The 20,565-nt window shown below is 39.9% G+C and overlaps 1 protein-coding gene across 2 annotated transcripts in view; it reads right to left on the bottom strand.

Annotated features, from left to right (window-relative positions):
* Positions 1-20,565, bottom strand: part of AGBL1 (AGBL carboxypeptidase 1) — a 304,004-nt gene that overhangs the window by 123,959 nt on the left and 159,480 nt on the right. For both annotated transcript variants that reach the window (XM_075045069.1, XM_075045070.1), the window contains exons 20-21: positions 17,478-17,609; positions 13,247-13,423 (exon numbers count right to left, since the gene is read on the bottom strand). In XM_075045069.1, the coding sequence (XP_074901170.1) occupies positions 13,247-13,423; positions 17,478-17,609 (309 nt within the window). The remainder of the gene's footprint in view (positions 1-13,246; positions 13,424-17,477; positions 17,610-20,565) is intronic.

Below are 20,565 nucleotides of genomic sequence, written 5' to 3'. Positions count from 1 at the left end.
TTCTAGACCACGTATCTTCACTTGTAGATCTACCACCATCTGGCAGCGCACGCACCAAAAATTTATTCCTTAGACAAAAATTAGAATATAGCCCACCCAAGGCAGATCACAGCAGGTTTTTTTCTTCATCATCCATATGAAGTATGCAATATAGGGTCTTACCTAAAGATAAACCATAAAACTCCAAATTCCATCCAAAACCCTCCTGCTAGGCATATCAACCTCTGTGTCAGAGTTCATCCAGCTTAAGCATACCCTTACTTTACAAGTTTATCACATACAGACACACATAATTCTACTCTGTTATTCAGAATTAAAGTGTTTGCAATTCAGTATGGCTTAATTTACTTTAGAAATGAGTTAAGCCAAATTTAATTAAGGCCACCTTTATTCTGCTTCAGACTGTTGACGTGTAGCTTAATGTGGTTTAGCAAGGACTTTCCACTCACACCTTTAGCTAATTCAAAGGCATTTTCCTGCATGTTCTGATATAGACAAACTATTAAAGAATTCAGCCTGTTTAATTAATTATCCAAAAAGATTGAAAGGTGACTTGGTTGCGTGGTGTAAGTACCTTTAAGAGAACAAACCACAAGTTACTAAAGGTCTCTCTAAACTGGCAGAGAAAAACAACAAAAGTGCAGCTGAAAACAGCAGGAAGATTAATTCAAATTAGAATAAGGCAATATTATTTAACAGTTACTGACCCCTGGAACAAAATACCAGGGGACCAGATGGATTTCCAATCATGTGATGTTCTCAAATCCAATCTGAATGTTTTTCTACAAAACCTATTTACACAAACACAAGTTATCGGGCTTTGTACAAAGATGCCTGGGTGAAGCCCAAAGGTTTATGATGTATAAGAAGTCAACCAAAAGAGCTAATGGTCCCTTCTGACTATTAAAACTCCATGAATTTGTTATTAAGATTCTGTTTTCAGTGCCTAACACCTTTCCCAGCAACTGCAGCCTTCCCTGCTACAGGACATGACAGACAAGAGCAGGAGAACAGAGCTTCCTTTGCTCTTACTATGACACTGGAGTATTTGTCAACTCATCAGTCCAGGCTTGAGATTTCTGCTTCTGGGTTCTGCTTCCTATGCCACCACGTGCCTATATCTCATAGACATGCAGTGCAGCACGCTGGCCTCTCTGCTACTATTGATTTGGGATCCCCTGCCACCTCATTCCAGTGTCTGAAGTCATACAAAGGGAGAAAGGCAGTGGAGCTCTGCTATGTAGAAAGGACACTATTATCATACTCAAGGAGTTGTGATAGAGGCAGAATCTCCAAGTGCGGGCTCATGCAATACCCACCTTCTCCAGCTGGAAGACCTGACCCTATTCAAGGACAAACCCACCACATGGCACAGTCTGCAGACATGAATGCATGTATTATTTATGATGTTTAGGGTACCAGGCAAGGGCACATGTTGTGATTTAAATAAAAAGAAATGTCAGTACTCTGTCAGTGAGGAAGGAATTTAGTACTTTCAATGCAGAGGAATAATAGTCAGTCCTGGTATATTGGGTAATATGAAACAAATTTTGTGGTAGAAAGAAAAATGGAGAGAAAAGATAACAGAAGTAGTACAAGAGTTCAGCAAGTGTGAAAAAATAAATCTGGATTTGAAACAAAACAAAGAAATTGACCAAAAAGGCAAGAGCTGGGTGGAACCAGGATGTTTCTACAGAATTTGAGACTGGAGAGAATGAATAGACCATCTAATTTGATTTTAGAGGAGATCAGACCAGGGGACCTGGGAGCAGATAACAGAGGCATAAGGATGGCAGTGAACGTGGATAGAGAGCTGACAGACTAAACAGACTGGGAACTACTGCAGCTATGGGAAGTGCATCTTACAAGGATACAGAAGCCAGCAAAGGGACAGAAGGGAGAAAGAAGGGGGATCAGATTTCAATATACAGTTTACATTTAATGATAGACACCATATACATATTATAGGCATCAACTAGTGGAATTCACTGCTGCAGGAAGCCCTGTCTGAGAAAAGATTATGAAAGGCAATGAAAAAGTGTCATAATTATTCACAGAGAATGTAGCTTGTTATTTCAAGGTTTTGATAATGATAATCAGGCCTCATGCTGCAGCGTATGAAGTGGAGGAGAGGCAGGTCAGGCTGGTAGGATTATTACCTTTTGGTGTCTTAGTGTAATTCAATCAGTTGCATTACAGGCTGGTTTTGTTTTCTTCTGAGCCACGAGGAACCAGCCTCTCTATGAGGCAGGATACCCGATTATATGGACCAATGGTCTGATCCAGCATGGCAAATGTTACCATCCTAAGAGGAGCAAAATCAATCTTTGCAGAAAATCCTGTGTGTGAAAGACTTTGAAATTTAGATGCTTCTAAAATCCATGCAGAGCGAAAGACAAACATGGCTCTCTTAGCCTGTGCTTTTGCCACCACCCCATTCTTATTTTCCATGCCTGAGGAGTTCACGATTCGACTAGGAGCTTCATCAAAGGGCAATTTTCAGCTGCCAAATAGATTTGTACAATAAATCCACACGGGGCCAGATTAACAAGCAAGAGAGACATCAGAAATCAAAAAGCTAGCTGCTGTAATTCCACAGAAAACTTGAAAGGATGATGTGCAATGCTATTTGGACTTTTAAAGGGACACCATTGAAATACTACAGTTAGTTTTCATTAGTCATGTTGCTTTTCTATCCCTTATCCTTCCCAAGAGTTTTTTCTTTAGCAGACTGAAATCCCATGGGCATTCAAGGTCATGGCATTCAGGATTGCTTAGTAGGCTTCAAATAAAACAGTAACATTTCATCCCTCTAAAATCACATACCATGTGTGTGTGTGACTTCAATTGTCTGATTTGTCACACCACCACCACCAAATATTATAATATTTATAATAGAAAATTAAAAATAATCTTCGAACATCTAGTTTGCTTCACTTCTGTAGTTTCTGTTTGCTCTAATAATTTGTACTGTGAATGTAGCTAAGGCTCTACCAAATCCACATCTGAAGTCCAACCAGGTCCTCAGCTGTACCCATAAACTGAATAAATACAATTCAGAGATTAGCCTGACCACAAATTGCTAGTCATTTTCAACCCTCTAGCACTACAAAAGACTGTTTGACTTCTGAGCATGGCAGCATTGATTTTAATACTAGGAGAGTTTGTTCCCCCTTACAGCACATGGAAGGACCCACTCCCTCGGTCACAAGGTGACAGCTTTTGTTGTCTCTTTGTCTCCGCATGAGTACACTGGTTATGTTCATTTTCAAATGGGGCCACAAAACCAGTATCTTGTCAGCAGGGTGAAAATACAGAGGTCAGCCATTAATTCATACCTTGTTCCCTCACAAAATGCAATTTCTTCTCCATGCAACAGCAAGTGCAATCGCAAACGGATTTTTTGCTGCGAGCATCTAGGTTGCCGAGATCTGTGTGTAACATCAAAATCTGTGTAATATCAAAATCTGGGATTCTTCCATCTAATCTGGCTGTCTCAAATTCTGGAAGATGGGTGTGACAGGATACACGCACGTCTGTTTCTGTGTAGTCTTGTTGTTCGCTCCCTTTGTAGAGAAACGGTTTGATAACCCCTATCTGTACCTATCACCTCCTTTCTTGAGTACATCATTGGAGTATGGAAAGACTGGGTTGCAATCAAGTATCTAGGGAAGTGCAAAAGCAGCTGAGGGAGAAAGATCCCACAAACAAAGCAGAAACACCAGCTATTTACAATACACTGGGGGGAAAAGTAATCTAGAGGAACATCAGCATTCAAGACAGGAAAGAATCAAGATAATGCCTGTTTTCCACTCCTCAGCCCCAAGGAGTTTGCTATGTCCCTTGGTTTAATAAAAAGCAAACTACCAACTTGGAAATGCTAATATAATTAACAAGCGAAAGGAATGTAGGAGATTGCAGGGATTTGTTGGAACAAGGACTCCAAGGCTGAGTCCCAAACAGAAGGGGTAAGGAGCAGTGCTAAGACAACTGTTTCAATTATTTGATGGTGGAAAAGGGTGGACCAGGAAGGAGGTACATGATTGCTCTGCTTTGCTATTCTGCATGCCAGCCATGTCCACCGAACCTCAACAGAACTGGATACCTCCCAGCTTTGCAGAGTTAGATCTATTATGATCTCACCCCTATCGTCATTTTTTATTGTGCCATAATTTAACCATATGGCATGGGAACTATTCTCCAGTTATGCAGCCCATCAGCACCCAATAATCTATCAACAGTATAGAAAAAGGAGTTGATTTAAGATATTACTTCTGCCAAAGGGCTGCAGATTGGGCCAGGCTGTCTGCTTAGGAGCTGGAGAAGCAGACATCCTCTTAGTGTCAACTTTGAAATTGGTTCCAAAAGGCAGAGAAGCTAGCAAATTTTTCACTTCTCTGTGGTTTGGGGCCATATTTTTCTCCTTTTGTAACATGTTTTTACTAACAAAATCTGGGTTAGGATATAGCACCTGTATCTTCTGCCAAGCCATGATTTGCATCCTATTTCTTAGCCTGAATGACTAAGTAGGAGAGACAGAGAAATGTGATTAGCATGACTAAAGTCCTAAAATGGGACCTAAGATCCCATGTTCTTCTATCTACAGCCTTTTTTCTATTCCATTTTATGATGATGTTATCTTTAGCACTCCTGTTTCTGCAGATATATAATGGGGTGTCTTTATATTGAAGGAGAAGGAAAGTAGGGAAACGTGCACGGACATGAAATGGCATGAGGACAACACTCTAGAGCTGCAAGTTATCTTAGCTACTAGGACTGCTCCATGACAGCTTGCAGCATCACCGCTGGGTACCTGTGGAGAGTTCTCATCCAGGACTAACTCATTTGACTCAGTACAGCCTAACAGGACCAGAAAACAGGTTATATAGCTACAAACCAAAAGACATGTAATTTCAGCCTAATCACTATGTTGCTCCGGCGATTAAATATCATAAATGACACATTTTGGCACTGTCAATAGGGCTGCTCAGTTCCATACTGCAAAGATGCATCACTCCTGTGTGAAAATGCTGTATCAAAAGCTAGGTTTGGGACTAAAATATCTGGAAATGTCAGAGACGAGTACTAACCTACACTACACTAACCTCAGTGGGAAAGTTCAGAACAGGATCACACAGCAAGCTTAAAAGACTAGTGCTGTGGGAGTAGGCTGTGATATGACTTCCCTGTGGCTCATTCCCACTAGAGGTGCCTCAAACTCTGAGGTGTGTTAAAGTCACTACTGTGACAGCCCTTCCATACAGACTTTCCCATTTTCTTTAACCAAAGGTCTGCAGCTAGAATAACTTACTGACCAGTACATGACTAACGATAAAATCTGGTGCCTCTCCTGGCTTTCATCAGTAATGGAGCTGCCAGAGGCACTTTTGTTTCTTTCCAGACAGGGTCTAAGAGGGAGGGAACACATTCACAAGCTCTTCCCAGTGCATTGCTAACACATCCTTCCTTCCAAGACTGTCAAGGTCTCTGGAATATATCTCCAAAGCTAATTACCCAAATCTACCTTGATGTAACACCACTGATCTTAGCAAGTCAGGGATACAGCTGGCTCAACTTCTCAGGAGAAATAATCAAAATAAACGTAACAGTTTAAATTAGTATCTTCATCCACGATCCAGCTAGCGTCAGTGAACATCTTTCATCATATGTATAAAAAAATTCCAACATATCATTCCTTGGGTACACATCAATAATGAGAAAGACTAAAATACTGTTGCCCACTGCCCCCTAACAATTCTCGTGTTGGGTTTTAGTGCTTCCTGAGTGCTTTGGGGACAGGGAGGCTAAAGAAAGCTACATGTCCATTGCTCTCCATTAAGTGTCATCCTCCGCTGTTTCTAGTAACCATGTGAGTTCAAACACAATGGAACATCCTTCAATCCCCTAACGCTTGAATCTCTCCGCCCAGGAGCAGGAAAGCAGATGGCCTGAGTGACAGCTGAAAGCCACTGCAGCAGGTGCCAGGGAGGACTTTTTCCAAAATCTGTTTCAAGGCAGCGTTCATCGGACACCTCAACAGATGGACTAATGCACAGTATTTGGCAGGCAACCACGCCTATACTAACTTCTTGAAAGAGGTAAGGAATTATTCAGTCACCCTGAGAAAACAATTGTTTTTTTGTACAGCAGCAAACTCTGTCTATTGGATTGAGATGATTGCTTTTCCAGTCATTCACAAAGCACCTACATTTGGCAAACGTTGGAAGTGGGGCTGAGTGTTCTCAGCAAAAGGCTTCAAGCAGTCACACTAGTGCCAGAAAATGGGTCTTGTCCTATACAGGGTTAAAAAAACCCAAACCAGTTCCCATGTCCCCAAAAATGCAAACAAATAAGAAATAAGCTTTGTCTAGAAATGATTACAAGAAAAATGACCCTACTCAACTACTGATCTTTTCCAAAACAGCAAGGCTAAACTGACTGTGGAGTGGGTCAGAAAATGGGAAGATAGAGCATGGGGGCCCGAATTGCCTTTTTACAAAATTTGTAGACTTTTAAATGCACATAAATGGTCCTCCAATATGACAATATTGAGCACCTTCAATAAAAAATTAGTAAATAGCAATAACATCCATCACTTTGGGGAAGAGAGATGATATTTACGTTTCACGTGGTTTTGGTCACACTTGCTTTAATACAACAGTCTGATTACACATCAAGAAAGATGAGGCCAGCCAGGATAGCCCTACTGACAAACTCCAGTTTTCTTGGAGATACAAGGGCCAAAGAATCCCTACAAAGTTCTCCCAGTTCTGTGATTTGCTTCTCCAAACAATCTGAGAGGGCCAAATTCAGCACACCTTCAAACTCCTATTGTTTAATGTGCCATGAACCAAACTGAGGTTTTGTTTGAAGCTCAGATCTGAGCACCATTAAGTGTGTGATTTCTTAGTTAGCATTCTGCCAAATAATTAAAACAAACCAACCAATAAAAAACACTTAATGAGAGAAAATCTTGCAGCAGTTCATATAAGAATCTACAAGGAAGACAAACACCCACCATCGCCCGATTTGTTTGCTCAGAAACCCTTTCTCTCCTCTTCCTCCACACACCTTTCCCCCACTTTCTAAATGCCATTAATCTTTACGTAGTTTTATGAAGCGAGGCCCGCAAGCCCAAAAGGTACAATTAGAATATCTTACAAAATGAATCACCAATCAATTAGTGCAAGGGGTTGGCAGAAATAATAGAAGCCGGAAAATAAAGCAAATAGGATGCAAACTTTTGCCTTGGGTAACAACTTAAGGAAACAGAACAAACAAAACCCTTAATGTGAACTTTCAGTCCTTAGATTACTGTTAGATAACTATTTTTTTCTATACTTTTCTTGCTGTTACAGCTGCTTCCAATTTGAGCCACTTCGGACCAGAACTGGAAGCAGAACTATCTGAAAGAAAATCATTCTTTCTTATTCTCAGCATCTGCTTTTGAATGAGATCCCCAGAGCACTGAGGGTCAGCTAAGCACACACATTTTAGAGAATTTTTTTTTTTTTTAAAGAAACTTTTGAATGCTTTTGAGACCTATCCATGCTTAGGAAAAGTGTAAGCTCTGGGGGACAAAAGAAATCAGAAACGAGGAAAAGTCTGTCAGACTTGAAAAGATGATGTAAGCATTTTCCAGAAATGTACACCAGAATATATCCTATTTCTTTACTTTTTCTTTCTGCAAGTATATCAAATATGATTTATGGCAAGAATATTGCTGACACCATTTTTGTGGGGTGGCTAAATACTGGCAAGAGGCCAAATTAAAGTTGTTTGTAAGTTTGTGCACCAGACTTCGAATTAGGAGAACAATATACATCTTACTGGAGAACGGAAGCAGTAACATGCGACCTGCAAACTCCATCAAAACAACTCAATTTCTGACTATTAACTGTAATAAACTGCTTATGAATAAAGCATACATAAAAATTCCTCACAGAAATTTGGCAAGTAATCTTCAATAGTAAGGAAGATGAAGAAAATATTTCATTGCCTACAGATAACTATAAAGAAATAGTGCTGTAATTCAATGGACAAATCATACATTGGTAACAATTTGGCTAATTTGGGCAGAAACAGGTCAAGCCAGAGAAGTCCACCTCTGAAGGACTACAAAGAGGAAAGGCTTTTGTCTTGGCATAGTGCTTTAGTTCAGCCACACTTCCATGGTAAATCACTAGTTCATCACTCATTTTAAGTAATTCAGCCCATGCTAGCCAGGTTAAAGGGGATGGATAATATCAGATCTTCCAATTAGACTAATTCTCACCACTTCTGTTCAACAAAGATGTTTTGAATGACTATCAAGAAAGTCTTATGAACTGTATGGCTATGCTGCTTGGTGCTGATCTCTCTCCTTCCAGTGTCTCTGCAAATGGATGGCTTTTTCTTCTAATCAAGTCCAATGAGAAAATTTGGGGTATTCAATTCCTCTGACTTAGAGGAATTAAACAGGGCAGGAAAAAAAAAAAAAATCTTTTTTTCTCAGCTCTCCCAAAGGCTTTCTTCAAATAAGGATCCATATCACCAGTAAAATCTCCTTCAAAGGGCATTGTCAAGATATCTGCAATAATTTTAAAACTCATTTGTTACTCGTTGTTTATAATCCCTTTGAAGGAGATAGCATGTACTCACAGAGCATGAAGCTGAAATTTTTAGATTTGCTGTATTACTAAGACATACGGTTTGGAACTCAGCTGTATACCATGGCACAAAGGATATTAACTTGTAGGATGATAAATGCAGTAATGAATGGAACAGCACAGTGCAATATGCTATAGAAAGGTCTTAATTAGTTGGCTAGGTAACAAGGAATCAAGAAGAACGGTGAAACTGTAGCGTGATAGAACATGGTAACAGCAAAGAGATAGGCAAGTTGGAAAATGAATCACACAATATCCTGGTTTTGGCTGGGATAGAGTTAATTTTCCTTCTGGTAGCTGGTATAGTGACATGTTTTGGATTCAGTATGAGAAAAATGTTGATAACACACTGATGTTTGCAGTTGTTGCTAAGTAGTGTTTAGACTAAGTCAAGGATTTTTCAGCTTCTCATGTCCAGCCAGCAAGAAGGCTGGAGGGGCACAAGAAGTTGGGAGGGGACACAGCCAGGATAGCTGACCCAAATTGGCCAAAGGGGTATTCCATACCATGTGATGTCATGTCCAGTATATAAACTGGGGAGAGTTGGCTTGAGGTGGGGGTGAATTGCTGCTCAGGAACTAACTGGGCATGGGTTGGCGAGTGGTGAGCAATTGCATTGTGCATCACTGGTTTTGTATATTCCAATTCTTTTATTACTGTTATCATTTTATTATTGTTATTATCATTATTATTTTCTTCTTTTCTGTTCTATTAGATTGTTCTTATCTCCACCTACAATTTTTACTTTTTTCCCTGATTCTCTCCCCCATCCCTCTGGGTAGGGGGGAGTGAGTGAGCAGCTGCATGGTGCTTAGTTGCTGGCTGGGGTTAAACCACGACACATAAGAAACTTGGGAAAATATGAATACGTGCCACTGGAGATTTTATTCTTTTGGGGTCATGATTGTACCTGACTAAACCTGTACTCAGCAGAACTTCTTACAGTACAGCCTTGCATTCAGTCTTTTGAAAACAAAAGAAGAGAAGGGGCTCTACATGCCACAAAAGGGAGGCAGCAATAAAAATCACACGGTAAGCTGAAGGTGTAAAAGCTCCAAGGGGGGAACAACGCAGACTGCCTTCACATGAGCAAAGAAATGACAAGCAGTTTCGGTTGGTCCCCCGCCCAGTTATTTTCTGTTTTGACAATAAGGTTGTAAACTGGCAGAGACAGGAGGGAGAATTCCCTACAGAAACTGGCTGCTTTGTTTTTAGCAACTTTCAAATGGAGACACTGCTCCTTTAAGACTGAATTGGGCAATCCAGACAAAATGAAAAAGAGTTTGGATATTTTTTTCCCCTTCTTTTCTTCTTCCTTATGTTGAACAAAACCTTAGATAAGATCAATAGTTTCTTTAGTTTTATGTTTTGCTTCATTAAGGGTAGTTGGCTTATTGCATTTCCATTGATCACAGAGACAGGGAGATTCGACAGAGACAAACCATCTCTTTTCTCCTTTCATTTCCACCCTCCTCCCCATTTGAAATCAAATGACTTTTAAATGAGGCTGGGGTCACTATTTTTTCTCATTTACATATCAATAGTACCAAATTCCTGCCTTATCTTTCAGTCACTAAACTATTGTAAAAATGAAGGCTACAGTTCAACCCAAGAAAGGACACACACATTCCTTGGAAAAAAATCTTACAGCATCTTTTCTGGACTCTCTATCAGAAAAATTAGGTTCTGGTTTACCTCAGCCCTTCCTCAAAATGTGGTGAGAGGGGGCACACTTACCAGCCTTGTGCAATTAATATTTTAACCTCTTGCAGCCTCTGCAAGGCTCTCTTGCTCTTTCTAAATCCATTGCACAAACCCTATCAGAGGTCTCTGTGCAACTCCAAGCACTGTATCTATGCTCAGAGCCGGCAAAGCAGCTACTTGAATGAATTACTTTCACCCCTTACAAACAGGAAGATAACTAAAGACCAGGATCCAGATCTCCTGCGCTCTGTTAAAAGTTTGACCACTGATTCACTGAATGATGCTGGACTTGGGAGCCTCTGCTGCATATAATGAGATGTTTAAAATCCTAGCTGCTGTTTGTACTGTACTTTAAGGTATGAAAGTATCAAAAACGTAAGGGCATGCTTGTCCAGGGGAGATTCTGGGTATATCCCTACACACAGATCAGTCCAATGCAATTAAGAAACTGATTCCATTCACTGTTAAATGCAAATCTACTAATCCAAGTATCAGGACCTCTAAATATAGGATGCTGACATCTCCTGGCTGAGCATTAGTCTCAGTCTATTCTTTACACACACATCAACTTGAGGGTGCAAGAGTAAAGAACTCAGGTTGAAGTCTCTAGAAAAATATGACCTCTTATGTAATTAATTTCCAGCTTACAGGAATAATTTCAGGGCTTCCAGATACTACTGAAATAGTTTTGACTTGACAGATGGAAGCTGAGCGTTAAATGGTATTATGCAACAAAATCCTCAGGTCAGCCTGTCAAGTCCATACCCTAAATAATGCACTCATAAGAACAAGCAAGGAAGAACCAACTCTAAAGACCGCTAAAAGGAAGAGGAAAGAGTACATTAATATCAATTATTTGAAAGAGATAGTTTATGTATTTATATGCAGGTCCAGCATAAGTGTCAACACAAGAAATTATATTCCATTTTGATACTAACCAGTTGGGTACTTAGTGTACTTGGACAAAATGAGTGGAAATACTTTAAAGCTGCCTGAATCAGAGAAACTGCAAAAAGTGTTTGCCGTGAAGAAATGGTGAAGAAATCATGAAGAAAAAGAAATGCCTCCCTCATGGCAATATTTATGTATCCTCCATCTTTGAGATGAATGATAATCCTAAACAAAGAAAAAAAAAAAAAGATATGTGACCTCATAAAAATAACCCAATCATCCAACTGGGACTTAGCTTTTCAAGGTGTTCAGAATGGACATTTCAGAAAGGCTTTACAGCTTACAGACTTCCTTGTGGGCCATGAGAACATTGGATTCTGTCACCAATCACAAGCCCTCATATGTCAACTTGCTCTTGTCCTCAGTGGCTGCCTGTGGTCCTGGTCAGTGACGAAAAAGAGGACAAGAAAGAATGTAGAAAATAGTTTCACATATTTTAAAGGATTTCTTTAAAAAAAGTATCCTGAACCATCTGCATTAGGTCTTTCTGCTTATTTCTGGTACCTCTACTATATAATACAGAGCCAGTGTGGATGGCACAGTGCTTAAATGCAACATCTGAATGTGGCATTTAATGTTCTCTTCCTAGTATTTCAAGCGTCTAATGGCACAAATTAAGCAAATTTGGGTTAAAGACCTCACAGATGCTAGAGGAGAACAAATGAGTAGGTATTGATACAATCTGATGTGTCACTGTTTTAAATCTTACAGTGATTATCTAGGAAATCAGTGAAATCCTCCTCTATGTAGATCACTAGGAGTTTTGTCAGTGACTTCAGTAGAGGTAGATTTTCTCCCACTGTCTAAAAAAAGATCCAAAACCACTGTCTTGACCTGTGGCGCCTATTAAAAAACCATTAGCACTTCTCAGGAGTAGGGAGTGTTAGATATAATGCCCAGGGCAATTATATTCTCTTCCTTTAAACTGTCTACTGTTTTTTTCTTCTGCTTTTCCTGTCTTGGAATTGATGTGTGTATAGTAGAGCATGGTTAAAACAGCAGCTGATTACTTCCTGGCTGCATTCTACAGAGAGGTAAAAGGATTAGTATAGAGCTTCCACAGATAATCATTTGAATGTCTTATTAATTAATTGTTATTTGTAATAATGGCTCTTTCCTTAAGGGTCTTTCAGGATCCTTAACTGCTTATTAATGCTGTACAGATAAGGATTGCTCCCTAGTGGGAGAAACGAGATGGAATACGGAAGACTCTCAGTGAAAGCAACAGGTTTGGGAAAGGAAAAAGTGAAAGAATTCACCATTTGAGTGAATGGAAAATTATGATCACTCAAATGCAATTACCAAAGTTCATCCTCTGTACTTAAAGAGTGCCAGGAGATTTCATAGACTGATGTCTCTGATGCATTTGGTACGAGTACAGCCTTTCCTACAAAGACTAGTACCTCATTTGATGTGGAAATGGGGTCTGTCTAGACCACAGTCACAGGCATAACTTGAGCTCATGGACAGCTGTCAAAACTAGCCTTAGATTAGCCACTTTTGGCTGTCAGTAACAGGCAACTCCAAATGCAGGATTCTCAGCGCAGGCTCTTAAATTCAGTCAGGTGAATGCTGAGGCAGCTAGCCTGTACCAAAGACCTTGGTGCCACTAGTATTCAAGTTAATTACCTTAGAACTAGGCTCAATGATGTCCATATGACCTGCCAACACACTTTTTTACAACACTGTCAATGCCCTTATAAGGATAGGCGTCCCCTATCATCTCAAAAACACTCCTTCCTTCAGCTCAATGCTTTTGTCTCCAGGCTGGAGTTTCTCTTCATTTCACTGATAAATGAAACCTCAGAGCATGGCTACATGGGTCTGGAGAGTGCAGACAAAGCTAAGCATCAAGACAACGGCTATTTCCTCCGCTTTACCCAAGCTTATGAGATGTGCATTAGGAGGAGGGTGGCACAGGGTTCTTTGAAAGATTTACTCACTTTGTAGAGTCCATGGCTGCAGCCGCAGTATGTACTCTCCATGGTGTAGCTCCTCAACACACCCATTTCCTTCCATACCACCACCCGGGCCGTTGACTCCCGGGACTTCTCCACTAGGAAGCTGCAGCTGTTCATGACAAACGCAGGGGCCACTTTATCCAGGATTTTAGGAAGAGTCTATGAGAAAGTATCAGCAGTGATGAGAAAATGAACTGAACAGATGTGCATGTGTTTATATCAAACACACATATACAGAGAGACCTGTGGGTTTTAATGTGTATATAATCAAATCTATCTGTAGGCACTCTTACTGAGAGCTCCAACCAGTGCATTATGTCCATCCCATGTGAAATCCTTACATTCAAACATTTGTTTTGTCCCAAAAACTAAAATGCAAAATATCCAGTACACTTGTTGTACCTCATTCAAAATCAAACATTTTCACACCCAATAGTTTGGGACTGCTGAAATCACAGAGTTTTGTTTGCATGCTGCTTTGACGTTAACCTACACCTTCCTGTTGAGCTGCTGAGAGGGCTGCAGTCATGGTTCAGTACCTGATATTCTCCTGCTCCCCTCTCCAGCTATACTATATGTCCTCCCATCATGCATCCACAATTTGACAAGGGATTCGGCTATGGGAGGAGTTTTGCCTGAACCTAGCACAGAGCAGAGAAAGGGGATGTGTATTCTCACGGAAGGTCGCACATAATTATATGAAAATAGAGTTCAACATTTAAATAACTTGCATTGTGAAACAAACCAAAATATTCTCATCTGAGTCCAAATGATATATTTTATACACCTCATTTAGAGAATCACAATAAAAAGTAATCATGAAAACCCAGTAAAATTTACATCTCAGCCTAGAGTGACTTTCTTATTCTAGAAATCATATTTCCCAACAACATCTATAAACACTCCTAATACACTGCAGTATCAAAATATTTCCATCAGTGCAGAGGCAACACTTACTTAGTCATTAAAGAGTGCTAAATGTATTACTTTTACACTCTATAAAAACATATACTAGATACATTAACGCTAGGTGTGCTCTATGTAGAGACTGGACCTTTAGGTACACACCCACATGTACACACACGTGTGCGTGTGTCTAAATTTTAGTGCTGGTATACTAACCACAATGTATGCCAAGAGACCATTTGATCCATCTAGAGAAGAGCAAGCAAAATGAGGATATTCATTATTTCTTTGACGACAGCTTGCTTAAACATCTGAACTGAATGGAATCATATAGAAGGAGTTCCCACTTATTGCTAATGGCATTTACCCTTGAATTTCATTCAGTTTGGGCGGTGAAAGCCAACCAGCTAATTTCACTTTCCAATAACAATCAGTTTCACTGACTGATTCTGAGCAATTGTAGTTCCATTCTGTTGAGCTTTACTTCATAGCACTGTACGGGAATATTTGGTTTCACTGAAAGTGAAAGAATAATGTCTTTTCCTCAAACAGGTTTGATGTGAATGATAAATCTTTGGCCTAAATTATTTTGCAGTATCTCTTGCAAACAGCTTAACCGTACACAACCATACACATAACAAAAAAGTATATTTCATTTTTCAGTATATTCTGGCTACAGCTGTCAATGGACTTTACCAGTTCTGGAAGGTATAGATCTAAAGATCTATGAGGTCCATTTTTTAGACAAAAAAAAGGAGGTGGAGAAAACTGGAACAAAGCAAGAGATTCCAGTTTAAATCTGAGACCACTACAAGCCTCACTCTTAAGTCAAGATCTCCAGTGTGCTACTAAGAGCTACAGCACTCCCTTTCCTGTGGGCATACCAAAGAGAGGAATCTTTAAAATTGACTGCTTGCCTTAGACAAAGCATCCAACATTTCTGGATTACCTTCAATGTGCTACTTGCTGCATGAGGATCACAAAATAGTATGTTTTCATGCAGTGCTTCCAGGTTTTCTTGGATTTGGGTTGAACAGGAATTAAAAAAATGAAGCAAAGCCCTATCTCCCAGATGTTTATAAGCCTCAGCACAATCACGAGATCCAGTGAAACTGTATGTGAAGTTTGAGATAGATTCCATTTTGTCCTTATCTGAATCAACACAAGGATTTTTTATAAATATATACTATCAAATGCAATAGCCAGATCCTTAATCCAGTTTAGCTTTTTAAAGCAATTGAACTTATATGCATAATCAATCTTTAACATTTAATTAAATAAAAACGCTGGCAAGTAACAGTAATGCCTCTGTACGCAGGACTCATTTAGGAGCATTAGCAAATCTGAATTTAATATTCTTTTCATTTTACCAGCGGTCACTGGATTTCACACTAATGGTTCTTTCTTCTCTACGTATTCTTCTCATTAATTATCTTTCAATAGCGTATTTTGAAAGAGTGAAAACACACATTTTTAAAGGATGTTTTTATGATAATGCAGCAGTGTGACTGCGTTCCCTTTCTCATGCACAGCTGGATTTAGCGTGTACAACAGCCAAGGAAGCTACTCCCTCACACAGGACCCTGCCCATAAACCTCCAATCCCATTAGGAGACAATAGAATTATATTTCTTTGCTGACATCCCTGCAGAGGTTGCTGTCAAAGTGGCCTGGAATGGCTATCAAAAGGACAAATCTTCAAGCTGGGCTTTGCGATGCCAATGCTGCGCAAGTCACCCAAGGCCGCCAAATATTAGAAAGTAATGAAGACTCTTATTCCTGTATATTGCCAAGGGCTGCAGCTGAGTCTATGACGTATGAGGCAAAGGCTGTTCCAAAAAACAACATTTTCTTGAGGTATTTGGTTCCTGCTCCTGGGGACAAAAATCAATCATGGAGGCCAGATTAATCCCCAACTACCTACAGAAGGCAGGAGAGAAACCTGTACAAACAGTGCAAAGGAGCAGGTCTGAGACAGGGGTGATTATCTGCCGCAGTTTGCAATTACAGATATGTTCTCCTATAGACCCAGTCTCCCCAGCCTGAGAAGGAAGAGGGTGACCCGTAAGAAGGAACTGCAGCAAGCACCCATCTCCCATTTTGTGCAAAAGATGATTTGAACCACAAAATCTTTCTTATAGGCCACTGCGGTGTATTCTTCGACAGCCTTGGAGCCTTTCTTCATTGCAGATTCAAGACAGGCTCCAGGTGCTGACAGCAGCATTTGAATTCTGTTTGTGTAACAATGAACCATCCTCAGCCTTTTCAAGCCCTCTGAATTCAAACACAGCAAAAGATGTCCTGACTGTAAGCACGCTCCCTGCTTGCTTTGTGAAACAGTGTTTGCCACAGGGACCCCTCATGATGAACTCTGGAGTGCTTTCTCAAAAGTTTCAGTATTCTGTGTACAATGCCATAAGATGAACACAGAAGATGTGGCACCCTTATGGGAGGATAATTAGTATTTGTACTGAAGTAGTGAAAATTAGAGAGACATAAACTGAAAAAGACTTTTCAACCTCTTTCAGGTTGGAGTGAACCAAGCAATACCTCTATAATCAGTTTAAGGCCACAGTTAATGTTTTGTGAAATTAACATTTTTTAAGACTATAATTACAGCTTAAGATCCTTTTTTTCCACAGAAATTTGTCATTTAAGACAAAAATATCATCTAAACAGACACACACACAAAAAAAAAAAGACAGGCAGGAAACCCAGAGAACAGTTTGATGGAGGAGACATTCACATGAAGTAGAAATAATTTTCTTACTAATTCCAGAAAAATTTCCCTAGCTATGACACCAAGCACTTGCTTTGGACATAACTCCACCATGTTAGGTCTGTTTGACACCCATTGAATTCTCTGATGTTTTCAGTGAGACCAGGAGCACTTTGTGATGAAGCAGTTCAACTGAGTAGGACAGGGGCACATTGTCATTTTCTCAGTTACGACTATGTAATTCCTATTTATTTTCTTATTATGGTAGGGTGAGGGCACAAAAGTGTACGTAAATTTAGAAATTATAAACCACACGAAAATATTGCTGCCCTTTTAGTCTGTAGACAAAGATTATAACACAGCATGTTACCAAAATGAAATAAATAGGGACCCATCTACTGACAATATTCTTGCTAATATCTGGTGCCTGAAGATATTATGCATGATCCAAAACTCCCTGGACCATTACTTCTCTAGAGTAAGGGAAGCTTGCACTTATCTCCAAAATTTGTGAGCTGGCCTTATCTTAAGTAGCTATGTAGATGCATATACACACCAGTAATTGCAGAAAGGAACAAAGCGGACCTACCCTGTAGCCAACATCTTCTGTGATAACTGATGTGTCAACCACGCAGCCTGCTTGCCACAAGGTCTCCTTGATGCTGCAGCCATAAAGAAACACGTTCTTTTTCTGGGAGTGTCCGTGGTAGTCGCAGAATACCTAGGGAGACGGGGGAGGGGAAAAAGAAAAAAAAAAAAAAAAAAAGAAAAAAAAAGGCAAAGTCTTCAACATTGAAGAAGTTTCCTGGTTCTTCATAATAAGTAAGCACTATAAGACAAGGGGGGGTGTTATTATTTTTTCAGGTCTCTTCAGAGTAGCTTAGACTCTGGGCCATGCCTATAACCTGTGTCAAACTTTGTTAAACAGTTGTATCTTGCTTGCTTTATTCAATCTGACATGATCTCAGGGATCCAGAGTCAAGACTAGTGCATTTCTGTCTGCAGCAGAAATAAACATGACACCTGTGCAAGAATCTGTGGCAACTCAGGAACATAAGGGTTCATGGTAACTTATGATACAACAGCAGAGCCATTTGTCAGGCTCTTTCTACTTCTAAACTCCAGCTTTATCCTCATGAGATTTCAAATCTGTGCTTTCCTGAGCAATTAATCATCACTTTGTTGTCTTTAAATTCAAGACCTGTGCTACATAATTTTCAGGAAAATATAATTGTGCAACTGTATTGCACAATGTTGTCAGATCTTTGCATGAATTCCTGGAAGCCAAGCAGAGAACATGACCTATCTTCATGGCAAATAATCTCATTCCACACTAATCTGCCTATCTAATCCATCTCTTTTATGTCAGCTGTCATATAAACTAGGCACAAGGCACATTCCCAGTTTTAGCAGAAGTTTTGATTGCCTTTATAGGCAGATATTGACTCCTATAGAAATGAAAATCACAATTTAATGACCCAAGAGGTAAATATTGACCCAAGTCTTAAAGAATAATCAATCTCAGTGCCCTCTGAGATATGAAGTCGATATACACACTGCTGTTACATATATTCTCCATGTCTTTATCAGGAATATTCAGAAATCTGTCAATGAAAAGACAAGAATTTCTAAAGAGAAGGAATTGGTTCATTTTAAAACAGTATCTACCACTGAGTAGAAAGGACCTTCGAGACTTCATTGAAACAGTTTTCCAGGGCTTATGTCGGAGACAAAAGAATGGGTATAGGGTGGTAGGGAAGAATTATACATAAATAAAAACAGAGATGGGGGAGAAATATAGGGTAAAAAAATATATACATATTCTTACATAAATACATATAGAAGAGGGGAGAAACAGATGGGGTAGATGAGCTTCTTCCACCAACTGTTAGGGCAAGATTTACCCTCGTATGTTTATTTACCAGCTCTACAGTAACTAAGTTTAGCTGCAGCAAGTCAGGGAATTTAATTATCTAGGAATTGAGCATGTAGCTTACGCTGCTCCTTCTTTTGGTTTCTGACCTGTCAACTTTCCTTCCTGCACTACCACTCACCTCCAGCTCTCCGCAGGGCTCTGGGTCTGCACATCCCCATCCCTGCAGCACGCACTTTCCACACCTGAAGCACGTGAACAGCTACCTACCCAGCAACAACTGCTCCTGCTTTACTTATAGCCTTGGCACTCGGCAAAGGCAGAAAGGGGAGGACAAACAGGGCAGTCTGAGAGCTGCTCGTTGGTGCAAACCTACAACCAGCATCATTTCCAAATGAAAAAAGCCAGCATTGCACAGACCCCAGAGACTCAGCCCCCTCAGTCTGTGTGCATGTTTTGCAGGACTTACGCAGCCCCTGCACTTGAAGTAAATCTGTCTGAACCACATGCAATTATCCTGTAATGTCTCCTTCCAAAGAGCTACATTTATTGGTTCCCTTAATGACAGACATTTTTCCAGCTAGTGTTTCATCTAAGCTATCAGCAATACATAGTCACAGCTTAGGTTAACCACAGGTACAACCTAGAATTTATTCTTGTGAATATCAAAGAGGATTTTATAGCTTTCGTCTTATTTCAAGGCAGAGGACCCAGCTCAATTGGGTATCAATTACCTGCCAATTTACAGAATTACCAACACACAAAAGACACAATGTATTATCCGCCTAAAATATTATTTTATGTATCAAGAAACCACACAGGGATGATCAGATAGTCAGTAGCTGGGCTGCCTGATCAGCAGCAGGTCTATAATTCTACACCTCAAGAAACCTGCAGATGAGTCCTTAGTGACAGGTCTGGAATGAGACCTCTTTATTGGTACAGGATTATCAAAGCCAGGTTCTATAATGCGGCTGCTGTTTCAGGCCATGGGATCTTTCACTGATTGTCGCCAGCTTCCACAGCAGAAGCATCAGTGCTATTGGAAATACTTTCTTTCTATTTGCAAGTTATATGGAGCTACATTTTAATTAAGTTTTCTGGATACTGGAGTCACTCCCAACGTTTATACTCAATTATTCTTTATAACACATTCTTCTGCCTCATTTTCGCACTACAGGGTAGCTTATGTCTCACTATTCAGCCAAGGCTAAGCTATATTTTGTAGTTTGAGCACGCAATACAGTATTCTTCCTGGGATACGTCTGGACAAACACTAAGCAAACTTAGGACCTACCAGTCCTTTTTCTACAGCCTGTCCTTCCATATGGCTGGGACACCAATACACACAAACTAGTCAAACTCCTAAGGCTTGCCTTCACTGGGATATGACTCAAGACACACATGCAAATTTTTATCTATTTAAAGTTATTTGCCAGCACTGATCATCCTAAAGGTAAGGACTGCTTTCTAACTCAAAAACAACCCTCCTTATGAGTCACAGAACCAGACATCTTTTAAAATAAAGGAAAAGCAAAATAGAAAATGGAAAGCAAGAAAAGCTGTTGGAAAAAGGGAACATTTTGAAAATTATTTTTTTTTTTTATGTAAAACCTCATTTTTTTTCCTTGATAGCGTTGTGACAGGACTTTGAATCTCAGAGTTTTGAGGTAGACATGCTTAGGGTTTTTTCCTCACAATGAGCTACATCCTTGCGGGCACATGCTTGTTTCTAAGCTTGATATAACACCTTCGAATGGCAGCAAACTGCTCCATGTCTCCTGGTCCCTAGGAAGTTTTCTTC

This window comes from Buteo buteo, chromosome 13 (assembly GCF_964188355.1).
Source record: "Buteo buteo chromosome 13, bButBut1.hap1.1, whole genome shotgun sequence".
NCBI classification, from domain to species: Eukaryota; Metazoa; Chordata; class Aves; order Accipitriformes; family Accipitridae; genus Buteo; species Buteo buteo.
Note: the sequence above shows the minus strand (reverse complement) of the source record. Positions and strands in the feature narration are given on the sequence as shown.